The 16,442-nt window shown below is 42.7% G+C and overlaps 1 protein-coding gene across 2 annotated transcripts in view; it reads left to right on the plus strand.

Annotated features, from left to right (window-relative positions):
- MAGI3 (membrane associated guanylate kinase, WW and PDZ domain containing 3) overlaps nt 1-16,442 on the plus strand; it is a 378,672-nt gene that overhangs the window by 324,903 nt on the left and 37,327 nt on the right. For both annotated transcript variants that reach the window (XM_088454430.1, XM_088454431.1), the window contains exon 16: nt 338-523. In XM_088454430.1, coding sequence (XP_088310556.1) covers nt 338-523 — 186 coding nt within the window. The remainder of the gene's footprint in view (nt 1-337; nt 524-16,442) is intronic.

Raw genomic sequence — 16,442 nt, forward strand, 5'->3', positions numbered from 1 at the left:
GAGACCATGTTTAGAGAATTTTCAGAAGGAGGTCAGACATAGTGTCATAAGTGTTGTTGGTGCACCGATGGTGGAGTATTTACAACTGCCGGCAGAGTTGCACTGTAGAATATCATTAAAAGTGAGCATCTCAGACATTGCAGAGTCCATTGTACGCTAGTACACAAGAGGAAGGCTAAAATGTTTGCCAAAGTTTTGTGACCCCTGAAGTTTTTGTGGCAAAGTACTTCCATGAGCTGCTTTTATTAAACATAACTGTTTTGTATTCTGCAATTTTAGCAAAGATATTGGCTGTGGACAAAGTGCTAAAATAAAAATGTGCCTTTCTCAATTGCAGTGATTCCCCACAAGATTGGACGTGTAATAGAGGGTAGCCCTGCTGACCGCTGCAGGAAGCTGAAAGTGGGAGACAGGATCTCAGCTGTTAATGGCCAGTCTATTGTGGAACTGTCACATGATAACATTGTACAACTCATAAAGGATGCTGGGAATGCAGTCACCCTCACAGTGATTGCAGAAGAAGGTAAGCTCTGTTATTCATCATTTAATTAAATGGAGTATCTTCTGTATTATCACTTCTAAGATTTGTATGCCTTATACAGGGTAGGGTCATGATTAAAACTCTTGAAATTAAAAAAAGTAATAATATTAGAAAGCATCAGATGGGGAAGTCATATTAATAAAGAGGAGGCTTGTATGAGGCCATCCCTACTTGTTACTAGGTCCAAACATTAACTTGCCAAAGCATGCCTTCAAGGTGCCTACCATGGTCAGAGCTCATCATGTATGCCATCTGCATTATTGTCACTATTTTATATTTAAATATTACAGTATATGTTTGTAAGGTGTTTTGATGTGGTGGTACCTCATTGTTTAGACCATTCTCTATCTCGTACTTGGTTGGATCTTTTATTGCCATTATAAGTCCAGACCTGTCCATGAGATTCCATACATATGCTCAGACTCATCCTAAATTTCTGCAAATTATATTTTTCACTGAATCATAAATCAATGCAGGTGTAAAAACAACCACATCATTACACTTCATATCCTGACTTTCTAACCGAATATAAAGTATTAATACAGTAATGGGTTACAACCTGAGGATGGCATACACAATGTACAACCACATCCAGAGTTGGTAGGTACCACAGAGGTGTAGTCTATCAGGTAATGGGTGGGGTTACATTGGGGAAAAGGGTAATAAGCCAGCAGGGTTGATACAGAGGTGCACATTATTTGACACTTGGGGGAATGGCTTATATGCAGTTGCGCCCACTACTTTGACAAACCCTGCAGAGTATTACAACTGTAAACATCGCATTGTTTTTGCGCCCCACCACACTTTCAGATATTGGTGCTGTTTGATTACATTTGCAGGTCGGGTTTTATAAAAAATAAAAATATATGCATGTTAAATAAACCCAACACCTATGCACAGTAAAGTTAGCCATTTTATGAACTGATGATCTTGAAAGTACAGCATAGCTCCCAACTATACCGCTTTGAACAGGATAGTCCCTCCGTCCCACCTGCAGGCCGCAATGTTCCACAGGGGTAGGGATATGAGTTGGGGGCAGTACTCACCACTGCTCTGCATAGTATCTACACAGTGTGGAGGAGAGCCTGGGGGCAGCCAGCATGTCTGGAGGTGTGCTGGGCATGCCTTCAGAGTGATGAAAAATAATTGAGGCCACACCTATTTAAGGTCCCTTTAAATCCCATATGTTGGGAGGTATGAATACAGATTAGCAATTTGCAAGGAGCTAGTGACATCACTGAGGCAGGAGGCACAAAATGACTGCCTCCAGAATGTGTATGTGACAGGTGCCCTAATAAGCACAGCTCACAAAAAATAGAGTTGATAATCTGCCTGGAAAATACATGATTTAGAGCAGGGTGGGGAACCTTTTTTCTGCCGAGGGCCATTTTGCTCTATATAACATTATTCGCTGGCCTGGTGCAAGCCACGCCCCCTCCGCACGACATCACATGGGGCAGAGGCCACAATCACCGGTGATTACAGCAATGCCTGGAGCATCCTGAGGACGCTTCGGGGAGCTTTAAGGACAGCGGTGTGACTGTCTGAAGCATCCTAAGAACGCTCCAGGCGGCAGGGGTGTATCTAGGGGTCCGAGCGCCCCTGGCAAACTAAGGGACTGGCGCCCCCCTACAATGACTGCTTCTACTAAAAAAATAAATAAATAACACACACTGGGGGTAGTTTAATTCACACATGTGAAGAAATAGGGAGAGTATAATTTTTATTTCTCTTTGTAATATATATATATATATCTTTTATAGAATTTACTCCAATGCAAACCACTATATATAAATTTATTTATGCAAAAAAACACAGGAAAAAGCTTAAAAACATTGAATCAAAAACAAACAAAATGCATTATGGGTAACATAATTTACATATATTCAAATTGGGCTATCTATACTGCATTACGCTTTTTAACAACTGATACCTATACTCCACCTTTAATTTACTGGGATGATAGAACTTTTATATTTTTCAACATAAGAATGAAGACAGTCCATAGGGTTAGCCACAATCCATAAAGATCATAGCCAGTCCCCCAAACTGAGGAGAAAAATTTTTTATTACACTCACACTGGGGGTAGTTCAATTTACATGCCTGTAGAAATAGGGAGACTATATATATATATATATATATATATATATACATTTTATTTTTTTCAATTATAACACTTACTACATGCAAAGCACTGTTTATTAATTTCTATATGTCAACAACACAGGAAAAGAGGGCATCAATAACAAACAAGATGCATTGTGGGCAAGATAATTTGCATATATGCAAATTACCTTGCGAATAGAGCCTTGTGATTGATGTGGTGCTTGCACTCTTTTCCTGCACAGTTGACATATTGGAATTAGTGAGTGGTGATTGGTATGTGTTGGGTATTGTTGGAGAAGAGATATATTAGGGATAAAAATAAAAAAGATTTACTCTCCCTAATTTTAAATGTTTCTGATATAAAGGGACATATAAGAAGGCTAATACATAATAACATTCAATGGAGAACACTGGTAAGAGCAGTGGAGACAGAAGGAGACTAGAGATCTTTGCTGCAGCTGACTGCTGGACACTGCTAAGAGCAGAGGAGACAGGAGATCATGTGCTAGTGACGTCGGGCTGAAACAGCCCCCCCTTGGCTGGCGCCCCTGGCAAGGGCCATCCAGGCCAATAGGAAGATACGCCGCCTGCCCCCGGGCCTGAGGTTCCCCATCCCTGATTTAGAGAGTTCTAAAGTAGGTCATCAGGTACTTTTGTATCTGGTCAGTAGAGAATATTTATTTTTAGTAATTTAAAATCTTATACTCAAATAATTTGCGTGTATTGTTCCTCACATGCTTTTCCATTGCTGTTTTTCTATATAGTTAATTCTCAAGTTAGGGAAATAAAATGTACATCTGCTTGCGCCTACTCTTAAAGTTTATTCCGAAGCTCCATGGTTTAATTAACAGCATTATAATTCCTTTGCCATATTGATGGCTTTGCCCATTTTCGAATAATAAGTACCTTAATCCAGCTAGCAGATGGATTAGCACAAGGGCTCATTCTCATTTCAGTGCAAATATTAGACTTGCAGTCATCTGTTTTATGCGAGAAAATATCAAAGGCTCAATTTACCTACTCTTAAATATATAATGAGACAGAGGATTTTTTTTCAGGTTTATCAAAAAGAGTCTGTTTTCATTAAAAGCTCTGGGTTCTAAGAACCATAATTTGTATCAATCACAGAATTTCAGAAAATGTTGACCTTTTCGGCAGAAATTCCCTTTGTACTCAGATTAACTCAACAAAGAACTGTAATGTGTAATATAGTCTTTTGTGTGTTAATCATATATCTGTGTGCATTATCTATCTCTCTATCATGTATGTATTACTGTCAGTAGCCATTTTATTAGGTAAACTGCTCCTAACTACCCAGGGGCACCAGGACAACATGATTTCTGGCATGGATTCTGGCACATGGTGATATGATGGGCATCATGCAGTTGCAAATTTCTTGGCTGAACATTCATGCTAAAATTTTCCATTCCACCTTATCCAAATACACTGTTTTTCAGGGGTAGGCAGTCTTAGACTATGGGTAGATGGTGGCTATGAAGTTATGTGCATATTCAGCAATAATACTCAGGTAGGCTGTGGCAATGACGCAATGCTTGAAGGCAGGCGGAGAGGAGGGCAGGCAGTCGTAGAGGAGGGCCGGTAGGTGGAGAGGAAGGCAGGCAGTCGTAGAGGAGGGCCGGTAGGTGGAGAGGAGGGCAGGCAGTCGTAGAGGAGGGCCGGTAGGTTGAGAGGAAGGCAGGCAGACGGAGAGGAGGGCAGGCAGATGGAGAGGAGGGCCATCAGGTGGAGAATAGGCAGGCATGCGGAGAGGAAGGCTGGCAGGCAGGGGGGAGGCAGAGAGGAAGGCAGGGGGGAGGCAGGGGGGAAGGAAGGAATTCTTATCAGAAACTTGATATATGTCAGATGAGGCAACATTTTTATTGTTTTTAGCTGACATGAGTGGAACCATGTGTGGTCTTCTGCAGCTGTAACCCATCCACCTCACGGTCAACGTGCTATGCATCCAGAGATGCTCTTCTGCATACCATTGTTAACGCATTCTTATATTGGTTACTGTTGGCTTCCTATCAGCATGAACTAGTCTAGAGACAATCTTCTGACCTATTTCATTAAAACGATGTTCTCAAATACAGAACTGCCGCTCACTGAATGTTTTTATGTTTTGTGCATCATTCTCTGTAAACTCTAGAGAGTGTAGTGTGTTAAAACATCAGGATTATTATTCATTTTATTGCTCCTGTATTGTGAGACAAATTGACTTTGAAGAAAGGAATGGGGTGACCTGATTATTCCATAAAATCCAGTATTAAGAATGCTGTACAAAATGGTAAACTTCCCACCAGCTGGTGTTCCATGCTCCATCGCCCAGGCCTAAATGAGCATTCGGACAAGGATAGAATGTTCTGAGTTGCAGTGAGAGCTCTGGCTGCCATGATGGGGTGTATGTGTATCCTACTAACAAAACTTTGGGAACAGGAAAGATTTGAATCTTTATGTTCAGGCAAATGACGCACACAGTTTGTGCGCCAGCATAAATAACATATGTAGTTGTTTGCCTGTAAATAGCAGGTACTGTAGGGTAACTACCACGTACTAATATATTGTTGAGGTAATGGCACATAGAGCATGATGTGCCATTACCTCATCGCTTACACTACCTATTCTTTGCTGCCAGAAATAGTAGATATGCTTTGATCCAAAAGGTACCTGTGTGACTGCCTAAAAAGAAGTTCACAGGTTTTGAGTCAAATGTAAATACAAACATTGCGATTGAGCAGAAAGCCTGGAGATAAAGCAGGAGATCAGAAGAAGCCTGTACTGTGGAGTCTGTGGGATACCAGATCAATGGATAAAGGGGACTACACTGTTTTTAGAGGTAAAGTTTGAAAGAAAATGCATGCTACAATCAAAAGCAGATACAGATGTGTACTTATACAGTCACGCTAAAAATCCCCACTCTGTGCGTCAGGTCCCGTCAGACTCTGCTAGTGCCAGGTGTCTTTTTTTTTTTTTTCCCAAAAATGCGATTTAGTCACATTGCGATGCGACTAGGACACAGCAGCAGACTGTACTAATTAATTTGATATGTGACACTTGTATATCTGTGTGCGACTTACCTGTATACAAAGTCCTACAATGTAGCGTCCGCAACTTTTTTTCATTCCAAGTTCCGTTGACCTATTCAGTCTCAGGTGCACACAGATATACAAGTGGTACATATCAAATTAGTCAGCACAGTCTGCTGGTGTGTCCTAGTTGCATCGCATTGCAACTTAGAGGCATTTTTAGCAAAAAAAAACCCAACGCTAGCAGAGTAGCACAGGATCTGGTGGCTCACTCATGCCAGGCAAGTCACGATAGAGGCTAGATGTACAGATGTGTCCTTATACATCTAGCCTCTTTGCTGGTTAAACAGCCCTTCTAATTGCGGCATGCTATGGCATGAGTCGATGGCGCTGAGCGTCTTTTTGGCAACTTTTTACCTTCAAATGCATCATATTCACATAGTGATGTGAATAGCTAGTACCAGCAGCTTCTGTGATTACGGGTGTATCTGCATGCGAAACGCTACGTTACTACATTAGTCAGCGGCTGTAACCCTGTATTTCACATGCAGATAATCCAACAGATGCACAGAGAATATAGGCATGCTGCATATCATTTTAATCACCAGAAGCAGCTTGTGCTAGCTATTCACATCACTGTGTGATTAAGATGCATTTGAAGGTAAAAGTCACACGAAAGGCTCTCTCTGCTACTGAGTCACAGAGAGCTCCCGTGTTGTGTGGCGCAACTTGTAGTGCATGGAGGATAGATGTATGTGGACACATATGTATGAGGACACATCTTTACATCGAGCTTTATAGAAACCCAAAGTGCATACACAAATCGTCCAGTGCGATGCTCAGATTAGGCTAGGGCTATGAGTCTTTGCTGAACCTAGTGAGGCCACTTGACATCCCTGACTCCTTAACCTGAAGCCATTAGGCCATTAGGGGGCAAGGGTTATTCATGCCGAGTTGCCCACATCTGCCGCAAAGCTTGAGTCGGGGTCCTTTCTCTCCAAGGTTGGCAGAAGTTTCCCCTGGGGAACTGGATCTGCCACTCCCCCCCCCTAGAAGTAGGGAACTTCCAACAATTTGATTGCCCATAGGTGGCACACACAAAAGTGTATGGGTGAGGTGTGGGTGCAAAAATGTAAATAAATAAAATTTCAACCTAGAATATAAAAGTTATCCTTGCAATGGCCAAAAGTGTAAAGTGCTTTGGCAATAATAATGCATTTTTTAGCTTTCCAGCTCTGGCAGCACTGGGGCACATAGCATCTTGAGCTTTAGGTAGCCCCTCTCTTGACTAAAGGACCAGTGATGGCCAATCGCCTACTGTGGGCGCCTTTAAGCACTATTGTGTACATGGGCATTTATATCTGATTTTAGCCTAAAGGCAAAGATAAGTCAAGTTCTCTAGGTAATTGCAGTGTGAAAAGATTGTTGTTAAAGAAGTTGTTAGCATTGAACTAGATTGGTATAATCTCAGAGTTAAAGGGGCTGTTTTCTGCATAATTATGGGACCCAAGAGAAACATATCAGTGTGTAAAGAGGGTAATTCATGATAACCTTTCTTTGCCAAAGTCCATGGACATTGTTGAGTTTAGAATGCTGACAATAGTTTAATTGCATGCTGGGAACTCAGGCCTTCCTGGGATCAGGCTTTGGGCCTGATTCAGAGCTGCTCGCGAGCGCACAGCGCTTGCAAGCGGCTCGATGTTTGTGACATGCGCATGCGCCGCGCCTGGCGTGCGCATGCGCGAGCCCCGTCGAGCGACTGAATTTCAGTCGCTACGGGGCTCGCTACAAGGCGGGGCAACTGTTGATGGTGAGTGACAGCTCGCCCCGTTTTGTAGGCGTGTAGGGGAGGTGGTTGGCCAAACGCAGGCGTTCCCTAAGGAACACCTGGCGTTTGAGGGAGGACTTACTGACATCACTACTGATGTCAGTAGTGGACTTCCTGCTCTGTTAGAGCAGGAAGTCCACTCACCTTGCGGCAGCCGAGACCATACCACAGGGTCTCGTTGCAAGGTCGATGGTCGCGATTATCGCGACAGGCTCCAGACCGCTCGCACAAGCTGTGGGTGGTCTCCCACAGCTTTGCGAGCGGCCGAAGTAAAAAAAAAAAAAAAAAACGCATACAGACCTCGCGAGCGGCTACGAGCGGGTCTGAATCAGGCCCTTCCTCTGGACTAAGTTTCAGTTTTTGTTTTAATAGAAATTCATACCAAAACACAATTCCATAATTGCTTGTAATGATTGGCAAATGTATCATTAACATGTGAAACTATTAATTTCAAAGGGAAAAAAATAAAATGTGAGGCCACGTGTCCAACAGCTGAAAATTGCCCAGAACTGGATCATACAACAGAATAGTGATCTTAACACTCCAGTAAATCTACTTTGTGTGGCATAGTGACTAGCATTGCTGCCTCAGAGAGCTGGGGCCATAGGTTTGATTCCAACCAGAGCATTATCTGTGTGTAGTTTGTATGTTCTGTCATGTTTGGGGAAAAAAATGGAGAACCCAGGAGAAACTCACACAGTCCCAAAATATATTGGTAGGTTAATTGCCTTCTGAGAAAATTGTATGGGTGTGTTAGTGGTGTGTATTTGGTAGAGAATTTAGGCTGTAAATTCCAGTATGGCACGTTCTGGTTTTGGTTCAAAATTTTCTGAAAGGCACTATAATAATATTGCATAGTATGGTGGCACTGTGCTATTTAGTTGTACATTGTTAATTATATATTTTTTGCAAAGTCAAAAGTCCAGACCTCAACCACATTGTGATGCTGTGGCAGCATACATGCTTACCCTCCCGGAATTCGCCGGAGGCTCACGGTTTTTCGTGTATAACCCCCCGCGCCCCCGGAAGGGAAGGCTCTTCTCCCGCGTTCTGCCCACTTCCTAGTGAAGTGGGCAGAATGGGGAGAATTTCCGGGGCGATCACGGGTTCCCATGTAGGGGGCGGGGCTTAATAACGCTAGTCTTCATGAATCGCGTCATTTGGCCCCATCCCTATTTAATTTTGCACCAATAAGAGGTTGTGCTTAATGACGTAAGCTGTCAGGCCCCGCCTCTGTCGCAACCCACCTGATTCTCCTGCCCGGGCTTCTCCCGGGGAGGAGAAAAAAAAGGTAGGCAAGTATGTGTGGCAGGACTCTCAAGAGATCTGTTATGTGGTGTGAGCCAAAAGTCATCAACCACAATGGGCCTGATTCAGATCCGCATGCAAATGCCATCGCAGCTGCGATCTCTCGAGAATTGTGAAAATATGCTAATGACTCACTTGTCGTCCAATACTTAGAGACACCTACTGAAAGCAACTCACACACAAAACGAGAAACATTGGAAACATCGAACACAGATCAGGCGGCCATCAGCCTTCTGAGTAAGTCTAAGCTGCCGCAGACACAACGGGTCTCCAGATGCGCCGAGGGCTCCCTTGCTGCATGCAAGGACTCAGTGGCTAATTTATGCATGGCCAGAAAGTGTTTAAATGCTACCGACAGGCCTGTGTTTCTCTAGCCAGCCCCCTGTTACCTGTCACTCAGTTTGCGAGTGAATCCTTTGTGTGAACATAATCTGCATTCAATCGATGAGCGTGCGCTGTGCGGCATTCACAGATACGGCTTACAACCGCTCAATCTGCGTAAACATGGCCATTTGCGTGCTGCACTGAATTAGGCCCAATGTTAATAATTGATAAACTTCTATAGAAAATGATTACTTCAAGTAATTTCTGCTATGGAGGGTACTGCAAGTTACTGAATCATGAGAGAGATTTTTTTGCACATTACTTAATCGTGCTGGCTTATTTTGTTGAATATACAATGACAAAGTAAAATCTGTCGTGTGATTGCAAGAAATTAGATCATGCGTGTCTACTTTTGCTCTCTCTCATCCGTGATGTCCATGTGGCCAGTGCGTGGTCATCACCCCAATTGCACTGCACTATGCCACGATTTGAAGCATCGCACAAGGTTGCGTTTCACGCAGGATTACACCACCAAGCTCTTATCTTGCGTATTTCTCTTGTGAAATAGGCTGGATGTGGCCTGGGTTACTGCTCCTTTCAGGAGTCTGCTGAACATTCCAGAAGAATTGGATTTGATAACTGGAATGGAAAGGTATGCATTTGAAAAAAGGCGTTCCGTTTCACCAAATGACTGACTCTAACTCTGTGCATGTGTGTATATTTGTTTTATACAATAAATGCTTACACACATGCAATACAATCTAGAGGGCAGTATAGCTGGAGATTTACTGTGTCTCCTAACTGTCTTTGCATTGGCACAAAGTCCCAGCTGTATAGAACTGATGGGGAGATTTGTCAAACCTTCTAAAGAGGTCAGGCGGAGGCGTTGTTCATAGCAACCAATCAGATTATACCTACCATTTATCTAGTACATTTTATACACTAATAACTAAAATCTGATTGGTTGCTGTGGGCCACTTGTTCTCTTTAGAAGACTTGATAAGTCCCCAGCTGAATCAGAAATACTCTGGTAAAAGAGTAGGGTGGTGCTGAATCTGGCCCTCTCTAAACTAAGCATTTGTAAACATGTGGCAACAGAAGGGCTTGTGTGACTCCTGTCTAGAGCGAATAGTAGATAGGACATCCAATGGGTGCAAGTAAGTGATACTGGTCACTATCTGGGCTGACTTGTGTGATTTGTATACACTTTAGACAGAAAATGCGAGGGACTCCATACTCTATCTAGCCTCACACCAAAGAAACATTGCAATATGTCTTTTCTATGCCATTTGGAAGGCAGGACACTGTTATCATCTCTGATACCCCGTTCAGACATATGCCCTGGCAAGTACACTACTTCAACCAGGGTTTTTCCAGCTCAGAAAACCCCTGTCACACTACACCGCAGACCCGGGTTTTTACCGGGTCAACCCCTTTCAAACATAAGCCGTGTCTGCCTTGGCTTTCAACGTGAAGTCATTTAAAGGAGACGCTTTTTTGGTTCACAAAGATAAGGTTATGCAAACTGGGTGGTGACTTGTGTGCTTGGGAATGGTGGAGACTGCATTGCTGTAAACATGGCCGACAAGGTGAACATGTAGCTCGGAGTTCCTTGTTTTCAGCGTGTCTTTGCTGTTTTACACAGCAAATGAGAGTTTGATGCAGCTGCTGACATGTGCTACATTGAACAGTGCCACTTCAGGAGGAAAGGAGCAATTTATGGCAGGAGCTCATCTTGTCAATGCGCCATTTACCGAGCTCTGCGCTGATTAGGTGATCTGTAACAGCCCCAGGCAACCCCTTCTTGGCGCGACCCGGGTCTAAAAACTAAGACATAAGCCAGAGCACTGACTCGGGTTGCAAGTCCCTAGATTAACCCTGGTTGATCACAGTCTAAGCAGTCCCTGGGTCGACTCGTCGTGCCCCAGCAAATACTCGGGTTTTTGGCTATGGGCGGGATGCACTAAGCATCACATTAGCGATGCGGTACATCCTGCCTGTCTTCGGGTACATACCGCCGTTCATTACCGCGATATGTACCAAGAATCTTGCAAAGGACAGCTCTCCCAATAAGAGCTTTCCTTTGCGATGGCTCCAGACAGAAGCACTTCCTGCTTTAACACCCGAAGTCCCTCTGACGTCCTTCTGCGCATACGCAGAAAACCACGGGGGCTTATGGGAGGGATCCCATGGGGGAGTGTCCCGAAAAGAAGCCCATAGGCTTCTAGGTGGCGTTACCCATCAGGACAAAGCATCGGAATGCATCGCACATATGGGGAATGCGGTAAAAACCCCGAAAATTGTATTTTCGGGAGTTTTACCGCATTTTCCTACTTAGTACCTATGTCTGAAAGAGATTGACACAAGCTGATGTCTCCCCCACTAAATTCTGCTGTCAGAGTTGGGGCTGCAAGCAATACGTGTTAAGGACAATTTAAGCATAAGTATATCTATACATATATTTTTATATAAAATATTTTTGTGTGTACACGTTTATATACTGTATATTAGAAAATAGTTTTATTATTCACATTACATTGTGTTGGCATCCAGAACAATCTACTCTTGGCTCTTATCCCATTCAGCTACAGTTCCAAATGAGAAGCTTAGTGGGGCCTGTACTGAATGGGAGAACAGCATCACATTGCAGCTAAATGTTTCATTGCTTTCCTTGCTTCTTGGCCACATTTCGTAGCCCCTCATCTCCTCGGTGTTATCTGTGCACACAGCTGGTGCACAGCCCAAACCTTGCAAAGATGTGGGGAAGGAGGCCAAGTCTTGGTTATATTAGGTGCATCAATACTATGAGGGCCTGCTGATTTAACTCTTTACTATCCATTTGAAACGGACTGAAAGTCTAGCTCCTGCAGTATTGCTAAATAGCTATGTGTATGTAAGAAACTGTCAGAAGTGAGCTGGGGCAATTCCCAATCTTACTTTGGTTTACAAAGATGAAATCTATTTTTGCAATGTATACTGTAGTGAACAACATATTCAGCACTTCTTGGTGATTTAATGTGGAATTAGATGTAGAAGGAAATAAGGAAAGTCTGCCACAGCTTGTATGAGTATAGGGACCAGGCTCCCAGATCCTGTCTTGTCCTACGTGTTTCTGATGAAGGTTTGGAAAACAAATATCCTTAGAGGCACATTTCCTCCCTCCTAACTTACCTGTTGGATTAGGACTGAGTAGACAGGTACTTTTCTCCAACTGCATCTTTGTAGAGCTTTGTGTATATATATATATATATATATGTGTGTGTGTGTGTATATATATATGTGTATATATATATATATATATATATATATATATACACACTGTGTGTGTGTGTGATATATATACATAGCACATACTTGCCTACCCACCCAGAAATCAAGGGAGGCTCCCGATTTTGAGTAACCCCCCCGCACCCCCTGGACAGAAGGCACTCCTAGTGAAGTGGGCAGAATGGGGAACATTTTCTTGAAGATCGGCAGATTCGTGAGTAGGGGTCAGGGCCTAATGACACGATTCATAGTCGCGTCATTTGGCCCTGCCTCCTTAGTGAAATATGCAGGATTTGCATCATTTTAGCGCAAGGGGAATGGGCTGGATCTGCCCCGACCGACACCCACCTGCATCTCCTCTCCAGGCAACTCCTGGAGAGGAAATCTCAATGTCTGCAAGTATGATATAGCGTTGGCATACAACATGTGAGACAGCGACGTCATCCGTCGCTTCCAGTGGCAGCACTGGATCACGGAGCTTTTCCTGAGTTCATGTCCAATTTGGAACTGCTGAACTGTGAAAGAACCGTGTTACAGATGAGGTTGCTTGGTTTAATCTGTACGTACGTGAACATTCATATCAGTAAAGGTGCTTCTTGTTACTATCTTACTATCTCATGTATGTGCTCTCCCTCCGTTTGCATATATATATATATGAGCTGATTGAAAAGTGATGAGACTGCCTCTGTTTTTCTATCCCATGGGTAGACGTGGCAACACTATGCTGGTTATTGTGAAGCTCATACATCGATGTATCTGAACCTGTAATTGGACTGTCGTAGTCTTCTTTGTTTGATCACAGTGAGTGGATTATCTTTGTTCATTTCGTCATAGCAGATGAGGAAGACATGTCTGTGAGATTACGTCAGAGATGTGTGATTGAATTTTATGTTAAACTTGAAAAAAGCGGAAATGAAACTCATGAAATGTTACAGCAAGCATACGGTGGAGAAACAATTAGCCGTGTTGCAGTATGTCAGTGGTGAAAGCACTTCAAAGAGGGTAATATGCGACGTGTGACGAATTGTGGATTCGTCATTATGATCCGGATTTCAAACAGTTCAGTGTATGGAAACACGCGAGTTCGCCTCCACACAAAAACTCTGTGTGATTCCTTTGGTGTGTAAAGTCATGCTTCTGCTCTTTGATGTACACGGTATGATCCTACAGCGCTGGGTTCACCATGGACAGACAATGGTGACTACTATGCAAACGTCCTGAAAACCCATCTGCGTGGAGCCATGAGGAAGTAAAGACCACATTTGCTGAAGAAACAGAGGATTTTGCTCCAAGACCATGAGAGTGAGAGAAAGTGAGAGTGTGAGGAAAAAACAAAAAGGAAAAAAGAAAGTTTAATAAAACATTGTGGGGTAGGATAACGATTCACACAAATAAATTCCAGAAGTCTAGAACTGTTCAATAGGTAAGTGTCCAGATACTGGATTTGGTAAACCTGTGGGTTTCTTTGGGATTGCAATATTTTCTATGCTTCTTCTCCACTTTTTCTCAGTATGGTCTATGAGTAATACATATAGGGCTCTATTTATTAACATTATTTTTACTAAAATAAAGTGAAAAAGGGTGTTTTCACACCCTTTTCACATTATTTTAGTTTCACCTGTAGTTATTACAGGGCAATTGGAGTAGAATTAGTAAAATTCTACTCCAACCCCCAGTATCACTTATTTTTAGTAAAGCAGATCGCATTTCCCATAATTGTGCAAGTTACTAAAAATAAATTGTAAAACAATACCGGGGGAAGCCCTGTGATAATAACGCCACCTGGAGGTGGCGTTATCCAGGGTCTCCCCCGGTTACCGGGCTCCCACTCTGCTCTAACGGGGAGAGCAGAGGTGGGAGCCGGTACCAGTAATCAGCTATGTGGTCTAAGTAGACCGCAAGCTGATTACTGTAAAAAAAAGAAAAAAAAATTAAACATTTTTTTTTTCCTTACCTGAATCCAGGGACCGGTGATCAGGCCTCCGGTGATGGCTCCTCTCCGGTCAGCTGGTCTCCCACAGTGCACTGGGGCCCGGTCATCAGGTGATCGGGTCCCAGTGCAGTATGGGAGATCACCTGATCGGGAAGCCCGGAGAAGATCACCGGAGGCCAGGAGGTGCAGGTAAGTGTAATGAAGGGAGGGGGGGTCGCGGGGGGCGGGGGAGGGGGGGTCGCGGGGGGCGGGGGAGGGGGGGGTCGCGGGGACCGCGATCACGGGGGGCGGGGCTTAGCGCCGGGGCTTAGCGTCGGTGGGGGGGTAGTAGCGACGGTGGGTCGGCGCATGCGCGGGCTCTTAGTCACGGTATTTTTTCCGAAAACACCGCGACTAGAGTGCGGATGGGATCCGCAGGGACAGAGCTTTATTGCAAGCTCTGTCCCTGCAAGGGATTTATAGTAAATCCCTGTGATATTGCCTGAATTTGCAATGCGAATTCACTCGGTAATATCACACTACAATCCGCATTCAATATGCGGATTGTAGTAAATAGAGCCCTTAAAGTTGTTTGGAGCATTTAGTTTGAAGTAGAAAACCAGCCTGTGATTTGGTTTCCTTTTGAGTACCTGTCAAGATCAAAAAGCCTTGTATCGCTCACTGCCTTCTGAGCAGCCCAGAGAGATGCGTTAGTGAAGAATTATTGAGCAGAAAATATTCCTACATTTTATCCAGAATTTTAGAACTGCTGTTAATGATGTGTGAGAGAATAGTATGGTTAGATCCTCATTTAACCTTTTTATTAAAAGTATTTCTGACTTCTGTCTGAATATACGTAGGGCCTTTGGGTCAAATGGTGTTCTCCTACTTTTTATTTAACTGTTTAATGAGTTTACAGTATATCTTTATAGCATAGTTGTAAGCTGTGGCAAAACACAGATATAAGGGTGATTCGTCCAGTAAATGAACAGATAAGGGTATCTCATATTTAAGGGGATGGTGTATGTAGAAAATACATTAAAACTATTTTGAGACATGTGCCATCATTATTACTATGTAAAATTCATTTTTGGTTTAAAGTTTTAAGGAATAGTTAGAATTTTACAACCCCACGGCGGGTGACACCTGGGTGCGGCCCGCATCCCCCTTGTGACGCCTCTGCAGTAAATAAATATCACTTACAGCAATAAAACATAGTGAATAGATCTAAGCATGCACTAAATGTAAGATTACTGTATAAGGTGAATTCTGGTTCCACCCTCAAAATGGGTTACTTCATTATGTAGGTGACTGGCATACTTTAATCTTAGGTGGCCTGCTAGACCCTCCCTGGGCTGGTACCACATTTCTTTCTTATGACCCTAGGCAATTAATGCCTAGCGTTAGATAATGTCTCCTGCCTTTTCAATGGGAAAGAAATGGATCAGTTAAAATTAACTAATTCCCCTTAGGGAAAAAAATATTAAAATGCCATTCTAGGTAATGCTTTTCTGAACACTACTTTTTGTACATATTATCTTCTGTATTTTTCTCAGTTTCAATAGTTATAACAGAAATGGTCTTACGCATGCCCATTATTTCCAACAATTCAGTTAATAAAATGGATGAAAAAAGTAGGTGCATGCAGAAAGAATAATAAGTCACAGTAGAAACATTAGAACTTGTCATAAATAATTAGCCACCAGAAATCTATGGATACAGATCCATAATGGTGTTGACCAAGCAACGTTAATTGCTATCCTCTACATTTATTAATGTCAGTTCATTTTACTACCTCTATAAACTAATCTATGTTGAATAACTAAGTTGCACAATTTAGTACTTTACTGTCTTTGAAGGCTAATTTGTTATGTATAATAAATAGAAGAAGAAAAAAATTATTTGAAAAATTTGCTGCTGGTAAAAAAATATTTTATTTGCTACATTTATATTTATAGCACACATTGAGCACAGTGGATGTTGTTAATTTGTATTCTATTTGAATGCTTACTTAGGCTGGGAACACACTATACAGTTATCTGGCAGATCATATGGGAATTTTTTTGATTGGACGGAGAATTGTATAATGTGTACGCAGATAAATTGGTCTCATTTCATGATTGGATCTT

The sequence above is a fragment of the Taudactylus pleione genome, unplaced genomic scaffold, assembly GCF_031769625.1.
Source record: "Taudactylus pleione unplaced genomic scaffold, aTauple2 ptg000615l, whole genome shotgun sequence".
In the NCBI taxonomy this organism is placed as follows: domain Eukaryota; kingdom Metazoa; phylum Chordata; class Amphibia; order Anura; family Myobatrachidae; genus Taudactylus; species Taudactylus pleione.